The sequence below is a fragment of the Triticum aestivum genome, chromosome 7D (genome assembly GCF_018294505.1).
Source record: "Triticum aestivum cultivar Chinese Spring chromosome 7D, IWGSC CS RefSeq v2.1, whole genome shotgun sequence".
Classification (NCBI taxonomy): domain Eukaryota; kingdom Viridiplantae; phylum Streptophyta; class Magnoliopsida; order Poales; family Poaceae; genus Triticum; species Triticum aestivum.
The window spans coordinates 349,149,333-349,159,096 of record NC_057814.1 but is presented as its reverse complement, the minus strand read 5'-3'; the positions used below and the strand labels follow the sequence as shown (position 1 = coordinate 349,159,096).

Genomic DNA, 9,764 nt, shown 5'->3' with positions numbered 1-9,764 from the left:
ATCGGGGTATTCGCATACTACCGGCACTTGCTCCAACCCAACTTCAGTCAGACAGTTGACTTGGGCGTCTTGAGCAGGCGAGGGGTTGGAAGCAAACTTAACTTCAACTCCTTGGTCATTGGTCACAGTGACAGTCGGGTTGGCACAATCTAACAAGCCTTGGTGCTTGATGAGCCAATTCATTCCTAAGATCACATACAAGGCTTGTGATCTTAAGACGATAAGGTCTGCTAGGAAGTCTACCCCGTTAATGACAATTCCGACTCCCTTACAGCCTACCTTGGCTCTCATCTCTGCTCTGGGGATTTGTACCACCATAGGGTTATTCAGGGGTGTAGGGGTCATGCCACTTTTTAATGCAAACTTTTGGGTGACAAATGAATGCGTGGCTCCAGAATCAAACAAGACAGTTGCAGGTGCTGAGTTGACAAGGAACGTACCCAACACGACATCTGGGTCTTCCTGGGCTTCTTCTGCAGTGACATGGTTCACACGACCCTTGCCATTGTTGGGCGGGTTGCGAGGAGCTTGGTTCCTTGGTGGCATTCCACGGCCTTGTCCTGGGTTATGCGCATTGGGGCGCGGGGCATCGGGCTTCTTATTGGGGCAATACTTGGAGTAGTGTCCTGGCTGACCACATCCAAAACAAGTGACTTGATTGGAGTTGTTGCTCTTGTTGGCATTGTTATTGGGGTTGTTGTAAGCTGGCCTGGGTTGGCGTACTGCTGAGGCTGATAGTCTGTGCGGGGTGTAGGGGCTCTTGGCTGCTGATAGGTTGGCTTGACCGGGGCTGGCTCCCACGGGCGAGGCTTCTGGTTGCTGGAGCTACCCTTGCTGGTCATCTTGCGCTTACGAGTATCATCCAGAGCGCGTCGCTTGTCCTCAAGCATGAGTGCCTTCTTCACCAAATCAGGAAAGGTTGGGCAGTCACACACAACAAGCGAGTACTGCAGAGTCTGGTTAAGGTCTTCCATGAAGCGCTCTCTTTTGGCAGCATCAGGGCTGACATCTTCAAGAGCATACCTAGATAGAATACTGAACTTCTGCATGTACTCCTTGATTGTGCCACTTCCTTGCTTCAGGGCTTGGAATTCATGCTTCTTGATGGCCATGATTCCGGAAGGAATGTGGGCCTTCCGGAATTCTGCCTTGAAGTCATTCCAAGTGATGTTTTTCCCAACATCCATGACCTTGAATCCATCCCACCAAGCTCTGGCAGTTCCCCCGAGACAGTGAGCAGCATATGCCACCTGCTCACGGTCCTCAGTGTAGCCGACTAGTTCCAACAGATCCTCAATGGTGCAGACCCAGTCGTCAGCATCGAGGGGTTCAGCAGTCTCGATGAAGGTGGGTGGTGCATGCTTCTTGAACTCTGCCAACGTGGAACGTCCATTGCCGTTCCCCGCCGGCTGGCGGTTGACAGCCTGAGCAATCACCTGGAGGGATGCAATGTTGGCTTGGCGTTCCTCTCGGAAGGCTTGGAGAAGCTGAGCCATGTCCATGTTTGGAGGTGGTGGCGGTGGTGGAGCTTGTCCTTGGGTTTGGTTCTGACTGGCTCCTGCTCCGGCAGAACCTCCGGCTTCTTGCTGCTGGGTGGAGGTACCAGTTCGTGTTACAACAGGCATCCTGTTGGAGCGGTCAAGGTCTCATGATTGGGAAAGATGAGGGAAAGCAATATAGACGGGATGCCTAGTAAGGGGGTCGTTATAATACTAATTGTTTTCATGCAAGGGCCAAAAAGGCCAACACATTCATTAAAATCCAAATGGATGATGTAGTCGCTTACAAGTTCCCGAAGGAAAGCACGACGTCCATCAAACACATCAAAAGCAAACACAACACTGCATGGTTTCATATGAACCATTACAAGGACTCGACTTCGCCTAGGGGGTACACGACCTATCCTACCGTAGGGGTTACGAACTGGCATATCCGGGTTCGGATGATGCCTAAGTGGTGGAATGCTCGGTCGCGTAGTCTGCCTCTTCTGGGTCTTCCTCCTCATCATCAGCATCCTGACTTTCCTCTTCACTTGAAGGGGTGGGGGAGTGGAGGAGCTCAACACGGCGTTGCTTTGCCGGTGGTGCAAAGAGCTTGCAGTACTCCCTTGCACTCATGCGGTGTTGCTGTGGGGATCCTCCATCCTTTGGGGGTCTTCTGCCTCGATATGCGATGGTGGGCTATCCAGGGGGAGCACCTTCTTTCTTGATCCTATCCGTCTTCCCTTGTGCTTGGCGAAGAAGTGCCTTGGTCTCATGAAGTTCCTTTCAGAGCTCCATTGATTCCGAGGCCAAGTGTTGTGCCAAGCTATCGGCACAAAGGCTGAAGTAGGTCTGGAATCGGAGTGGAAGTCCTTCCTCCAATGGTCGAGCTGGTGCGCTGCTCTCATCCTCACCCTCTTTCTAATAAGGCAAGAAGCGGGTTGCCAACTCGTCTTCCATCTCGGAAAGAAGGTCTCGGAGGCGGTTGAGTGCCTTGAGGGTCGCCGTCTCGACGACAAGAACCAGTGTTGCCATCTGGGGTCCCTCGAAGAACTAGCTTGTTGGAGAGTCATTAGCCTTCATGATCACTTCCACATGATACTCCATCTCAGTGTCATTGATCCAATTCTCATGGTATGTAAAAATGGGGGCTCGGTGAAACTAGCACTTCTTGAGACTATCTTCGAGAAGCACGGGAAATCCGGTGGTCAGGAAGTCTTCGGGTACGACAGCCATCTACAAGGTTGAATGGGAGAGGTCAATATGGAAGTATATCTTGGGTTTGGTAAGCTTAGAAAAGAAGAGGAGTATAGAGGGTTTTGCAAAACGGGTTTTATCCTAACTAATGCCCATGCTAACTAAGGCTTCCTACAGCCAGGATGGCTCTGATACCAGTTCTGTGGGGACCCCGACTTATGAGCCGAGATCACCAAATGCACGTGTACAGTGATCCCAAAGATCAATGCTCACTGAAGACACAGATGCTGAATAACAAGAGTCTTACATCCAAACGTACCGTCTTACACAAATTATGACCATTATGGTCAAGTCTTACATAGATAAGCCTCACGGCTAAACATCGAATAAACACAAATAGCGGAAGTCTTCATAGATAAGTAGAACCCATGCAATCTGCTTTAACCCTACAGGCATTCTGACTGGGACATCGTCCCGTTCGCATGTTCGGCTCAGAACAACTCTTCCTCAAATTCCTGCTCTTCCATGCCTGGCCAATTAAATAACCAGTGGCAAGCCAATGAGTACTTTGAATGTCCTCACAAGCAACCCATGTTTTGGCTCAAGATACAACAATGCATGACATAGGTAAATTTTTGCAGAAAGCTAATTTTATTGTGCTATGACAGGTTCAACAACTGGTAAATCATGCATCATATGAATTCAAGTAACTATAGGGATTGGTTACAGATATCAATATAAAGGGAGCGGGCTTCAGCCCAACTCAATCATGTCAAGTCCTTTGACTTGACCCAAGTAGTTGTTCGCACTTATCCAAACACACATAGACTGGTTTGTAAACAAGTGGACGTAGCCCAAGAGCGGTTACCCAACTGTCCTTGACCGTGGACACGGCTATTCGAATAGTTTTACACTCTGCAGAGGTTGCACACTTTACCCACAAGATCCGGGGAACTTCCATGTCATCCATGACCCGCAGCACCTCAAGTACCCGGGGTAAGCACCATATCATTATCTCTCCCTAGACGACACTGTCATAGAGTCCACTCGATTGGTAGCAACCCCCGTGCCCAACATTTCTCATCTTAAGATTTTGGAGCCACGCTCCCATATTCATCACATACCACAAGCACTGGGTACCAACGGTGTGTCCGGTGCCCTGTAAAAACATTCATGGCCGCCCTACCTGGTACGACCCCGTCCCGAGAGTGACCTCATGTCTCCCCCGTCACTAGTAATGTGGGCGCCATGCTAGTATCGGCCTAGGTAATCAATAATGCCCTTCCCATATAAGGGTATAGTGGTTGCGAATGTAAGGTTGGAGTAACGGTCGCAACTTAAACCAATCCGTTTTGAAAACAACACACACACTTGCCTCCGTACACCACTTCGTCATCAAGTGGTTACCCAACTCATTATCTCCCTCAGGCATAAGTGGCACCCGATGGAGTTTTCGAAAAGTTTTTGAAAACAATCTTGCTTCCATCACCATGCATATACCCATCCCTTTTTGCGTAGCTCTACTTAGCATCCTAGCTACCCCCACTCGCATAACCCTCATAGAAAGGTAGGGTCATGCATCATGCAAGTATCAACGAGAAAAAGCAACGGAGTAACTCACCAAAGTGGTACCCTCCCATCATGATTCCGGTGCAACAACAACAAGTGCTATATGACATGCATAAAAAGGTTTCACGGTATGGTCAAAGGGCTGCTTGCCTGGCTCAGCAAAGTCTTCTGGGTCTTCAAAGTCTTCTAGTCCAACTCCTTCGTCAGCAACACAATCTATCGTCGCAAAATAACAATGAGAAAATAAGGCAATAGAAAAACAGAAAAACCAAAGTGCTCAGAAAAATGTCAACTATTTTTTGTTAAATACTAGACTGTATTCTAAGAATGAGAAATTCCTAGTTTTGGATTTGGAGTCATGGAACCAGTGCTAGGAATTTTCAATGACACACATAAATGCTCAAATTCAAATTTATATTTGAACATTGAAGAAAAGCTGGTTTGATAAGAGTTAAAATTGCACCATTAAATTGGTGGGATTATTACAAGAATTTAGGAGTTGGAATTATTGCATTTGGATTATTACTTAATCATGTGGAATTTTTGCAAGTTTAACAGAAAAGAAAAAGGAGAAGGGGCACTATGCCTGGAGGGCCAGATCAGCCGCAGCGCAGCAGGCCCAGCCAGAGAGGTGGCCCAGCGCACCGGTGCACGCGCGTGTGCCAGGTTTAAACCTGACGGGCGAGGCCCAGGCGTCAGCGAGAGAGAGTGGGGTAATGGAGAGGAGGCTGACAGGCAGGGCCCGCCTGTCATCCCTAACCCTGAGTCCAAACGGCCGGCAACGACTTCAGGCGAGGGCACGGCTGGACTCAGCGTCGAGTCGCCGTACTGGTGGTGGCGGTTGCGGTCGTCGGGGTGGCCTGGTTCGCCGGCGACGAGGACGGTCGGAGGAGCTTCGGGTGGCGGCGGTTCTGGCCGTTTCCAGCAGCTACAGAGAGGGGAAACAGGGGGAAAGGATCAGTGGAGTGCGGGGGTTCCAGATCGGGGCTTAGGAGCAGTGGGGAGAGCTTCTACCGTGCGGACGATGGTGAGCCGCCGCGGCGGAGCTCGGGGTCGAGAGCTTTTAGAGAGGAGAGGGTGGTGTAGGGGGGTGATTACGGAGTTAGAGAGCGAGTGGTGAGGAGAGGAGGGCTCGGGGAGGCCCTTAAATAGGGGGGCGGCGGTCCATCGAGGACTCGTGCGCCAGGGAGCTTTTTGCCGTCACTGCAGGCCAACGTGGCTCGTGTGGGCGTGTTTCTGGCGTTCCTGTGGTTGGTCCAGAGCGAGTGGAGTGAAGAGTGAGAGCGGGGGAGGGCCAGAGGTGCTGCGCGCGTGAGGCCCCTCATTGGAGCTCTCGGGCGGCCGGCGCTCGTGCGAGCAGGGGCAGCGGGAGGGAGAAGGAGGAGGGGGACAGGGGTTAGCGTGTCGCAGATGCCGAGGCACCTCGTCGGGCGCGCTGGGTTCGCCCGAGGTGGCCGGAGGTGGTTAGCAGGGGGTGGCTACAGTGCCTGGCCGCACTGTACCGCGCTCTGGAGCATGCAAATGGCATGCCATGGCATTTTATATGCCTTGTGGGCATGACACCTGATGTCTGGCTGCCCTATGCGGCAGTAAAGAAGAGGGGAGTTGCATTGGGTGCCTTGGAGAGCTAGTAGGAGAGGAGTGGGGTTGAGAGAGAGAGAGGGGGAAATGGATTGTCCAGAGGGGTAAATGAGGTGGTTGCACACCTCAATCATTGAGCTGAGATGCAGCCATAGTTACTAGTGGTAGAAGAGGGTCAGGAGCAGCTGTGGTACAAAGTTGAGCCCATGGAGATTAGTGGAAGAGGTCAAAAATGAAATTTTGGTAAAGTGGCCGAAAGTGTTTGTTGCTGGTTTGGGTATGCAAATGAATTTCATTTGACATGAGACTCCACAGGGTGAAATGGCACATATAATTAGGGCCTTCCACCAATTTTGAGCTCATTTGGGCAAAGTTGCCAATGCAACTGTTGTAAACCCTAGAAATCAACAGAAATGCATTTACCAAGATCTAGTCATGCAAAACCGAAATGCATTTACCAAGATCTAGTCATGCAAAACCATTCCCCTAGATGCACCACTTGGTGTAGTGTCCTCATTTGGGGTTGTGAGCATGTCCACAAGGTTTGAGGTAATTTGGAAGAAGTTGGTAATGTAAAGTTGGCCAAGTTTGGTTGTGGACAGAAAGGGTTTTGGGGCACTTTTGTGAACCAAAACAATTTTGATTGAAATAGAACTTTGCAATATCATCACATTATGCAGATGTGACTTGCTAGAATTTTCCTGGATTTATTGGAAAATATTTCTTGTAGAAATATTTCAAATACTTGAAATGGACAGAAATGGTTTTGGAGGGTTTTACCTAATATTTTGAACATGGCCATGTGTTGAAACTCTTATATATGGAAAATATATGTCCACTGAGTTTCCCTGATTTTTCTCAAATATTTTTGAAGCTTTAAAATAATTTTAGGACGCCGATAACGGCCGAACGTTCGGTCTGGGTAGGCACCGGACTGACGTTTCGTTCGGCAGGGGAGTAGCGATCGGCCGAACCATTTTGTTCGATACAAACAGCCTCTTAGCACGAACGCCTGACCAGACAGGCCCAATACTGCTTCCTGGCCCAAACAAGAATCCCTTTGCACCAAAAAATATAGAGAAAAATGTAGACATATGTAAAACTAGTAGAGAAAAAACGGTACAATACAGAAAATTCAAAACATGACACTGCATTAGGATTTATAATGAGTGATTAATTGCCAACTGAGACACCACAAAATGGCTACGTTCAGTATGTTAAAGCATGCATGATTAAAAAAAGAAAATTTAGTGAACAAATTGTGATGACGAGTATGAACGAAGGAAAAAATGCTACACATGGCAAGTTTTACAAATTTTATTCTCTAAATAAAGACAAGGCAAGTGGGGGATGGGGGATGGGAATTAAAAAAAAGTACTTGTAAAATTCCCACTGTACATGGCAAAAAAATTGTGTATTAAAAAAATAAATGAAAAAACCTACATAATGTTTCCATGATCTTATGACAGAAATGCATAGGCTATAATCTCATGGCATGATCCATGTACTAAAATGTAGACTACAAAATGGCATGATCCATACACTAAAATTTCGAAGATGCATAGACTATTTGCCATGGTCCCGTGCAAAAGAAATTTGCCATGTTGCAAAAAGGAAGAAAAATGGTCATGGTGCATATAGTTAAAATTGCCATGATCATAACCAAAATCATATTAAAATTTGCATATATTTGACATGGCAAAAAAAAGTAATAACATCAATGTTAATAAAGGTCAAATAAATAGTAAAATCTTGCCATGGCAATAGAAGTTAGAAATTGCCATGTTAATAAAGGTAAATTAGCCATGGCAAATAAAAAGTAAAACTTGCCATGACAATAAAAGTTAAAAATTACCATGGAACTTTAGGTAAATTTGCCATGGCAAATTCACTAAAAAAATTGCCATGGTAAGAAAAGTTGGACATTGTCTTGAAAAGCGAAAGTTGCCATGGCAATAAAAGTTTGACATCGGCTTGAAAAAAGAAACTTGCCATGGGCATGTTAGTGAATTTGTCGTGGGACATCTAGTGAAGTTTCACATCGTCTTGAAAAAAGAAAGTTGCCATGGAAAAAAAAGTTTGACATCAGCTTGAAAAAAGAAACTTGCCATGGGCATGTTAGTGAATTTGCCGTGGGACATCTAGTGAATTTGACATGGAAAATTCACTAAAAAAATTGCCATGGTAAGAAAAGCTTGACATCGTCTTGAAAAAAGAAAGTTGCATGGAAAGAAAAGTTTGACATCGGCTTGAAAAAGAAACTTGCCATGGGCATGTTAGTGAATTTGCCGTGGGACGTCTAGTGAATTTGCCAAAAATTGCCATGGTAAGAAAAGTTTGACATCGTCATACAAAACGAAAGTAAATTTGCCATGGTGTACATATTAAAACTTGCTATAAAGTAACTTTGACATAGGCTTGAAAAAAGAAACTTGCTATAAAGTAAATTTGCCATGAGGTACATATTAAAACTTGCCATTGGGTATGTCCTAATAAATGTGTCATGGCAGAAAAGGTGAGTCAACAAAAAAATCTGAATTTTGCCACTGTTAGTTGTCAATAAAAATGACATGTGACTTTGTAAGAAAATGCCATGTGACAAAAAATTCAGTTTTATCTAAAAATGCCATTTTTCATAAACTTGTGAATTTCTGAAAATTTCCATATGATTTTTCTAATAATTGTCATATCATTTTAGTAAAAAATGTCATGTTCTTGTAGCATTTATCTCTTATGTCGTGGAACAAAAAAACTAACAATTGCAGAAATTTTAGAAGTTTGCACGATGTATATATAACAAAAAAGCAGAGATGCACACGGCACAAACACAACTAGTTTGGTCAGTTTTGCTTGCTGCTAAAAGGAGCAACATACTCTGATTGCAAATTATGACAAAATGGCAACTAGTTTGAGACAAAAAACGTACGTACTAGTATCAAGGCGATTAGGGAGTACTGATGCGTCACAGAAAACATTAAGAAGGAAAAAAAAGAAGCTAGAGGGTGAGTATCAGGGGGTACTGATGAATCGTCTCTTGCTGGCTCCCATGACGCTGCTCAAAATCAGTGGCGAGCCCAGCGGTCTCCATGGCGTGCACCACCCCGCAGCCCCCGCCTAGAAAGCAAGCTCGCGGCCATGTCAAGCTCGACGCGCAGCGAGTGGGAGTGGGAGGGGCATCCCGTCCCCGACGTGGCCGACAGCGCGCTCGCCGCCTCCGCCCGCATCTGCTCTTGATGGACAAGCGACAACGTCGCCTCCCGCGCGCGCGTCTCCTGAATCGAGGTGCGCCTCCGCGCCCTGCCGTCGATGCCGACGCCTCCTCAGTGCGGTGCACTTTGCCCCGGACACGGCGCAGCCCTGGCCACCACCACCGCTCCTGGTGCTCGCAAATGGCCGCGCCCCATCCACCACCTCCCCGCCGGTACGGATGCGTCACCACCTCCCAATCAAAGTTGACTAGGCGGAGTCCCAGCTACGAGGGCGCCGATGTCGTCGCGCGGCAGCAAATGCGCGTGGCGGCGAGGATAGGATAGGGCAGCGCCGGTGAGCTGGGGACGGCGGTGGGGAGGTGGGGGCGTGGAGCGGACGGGAGACGGTGGCATGGGGAATGGAGAGCGGCTAGAGAGAGAAGTGGATGAGTGGTGCGAGTGTCTCGTTCGTTCGGGACGACTTCTGTTTTCACCGAACATTATTGCTCGCTGACGTGGCTCTGGTCCACGGCTTTAAGATTTGTAATCAAATCCACCGGTGGAAAGGACGCTCGGATCCAAATTCTAAAATACTGGTCGTTCGGCACTTATTGATTCCGTAATTTGAACCTATTAAAGACCATTTCTGGCCTTAAGAAAAAGCATTTAAATAAAATAGGAAAATAACATTTAAAATTATATTTTTGTGGTTTATGGGAGTCCTATATCTAATAGGTTTCAAATATAC

The 9,764-nt window shown here is 47.2% G+C and overlaps 1 protein-coding gene across 1 annotated transcript; it reads right to left on the bottom strand.

The window, feature by feature from the left end:
* Positions 1-469: 469 nt before the first annotated feature.
* LOC123167494 (uncharacterized) lies at positions 470-9,503 on the bottom strand. The gene is made up of 3 exons (XM_044585330.1): positions 8,849-9,503; positions 4,300-4,463; positions 470-3,207 (listed from the first exon to the last, which is right to left on the bottom strand). Exon 3 carries the CDS (start codon positions 1,623-1,625, stop codon positions 489-491), a length of 1,137 nt encoding a protein of 378 aa, XP_044441265.1. The 5' UTR covers positions 1,626-3,207; positions 4,300-4,463; positions 8,849-9,503; the 3' UTR covers positions 470-488.
* Positions 9,504-9,764: the final 261 nt, after the last annotated feature.

Coding starts and splice junctions, on each gene's coding strand:
- LOC123167494 (XM_044585330.1), bottom strand. CDS start 1,625: ATGCCTGTTGTAACACGAACTGGTACCTCCACCCAGCAGCAAGAAGCC.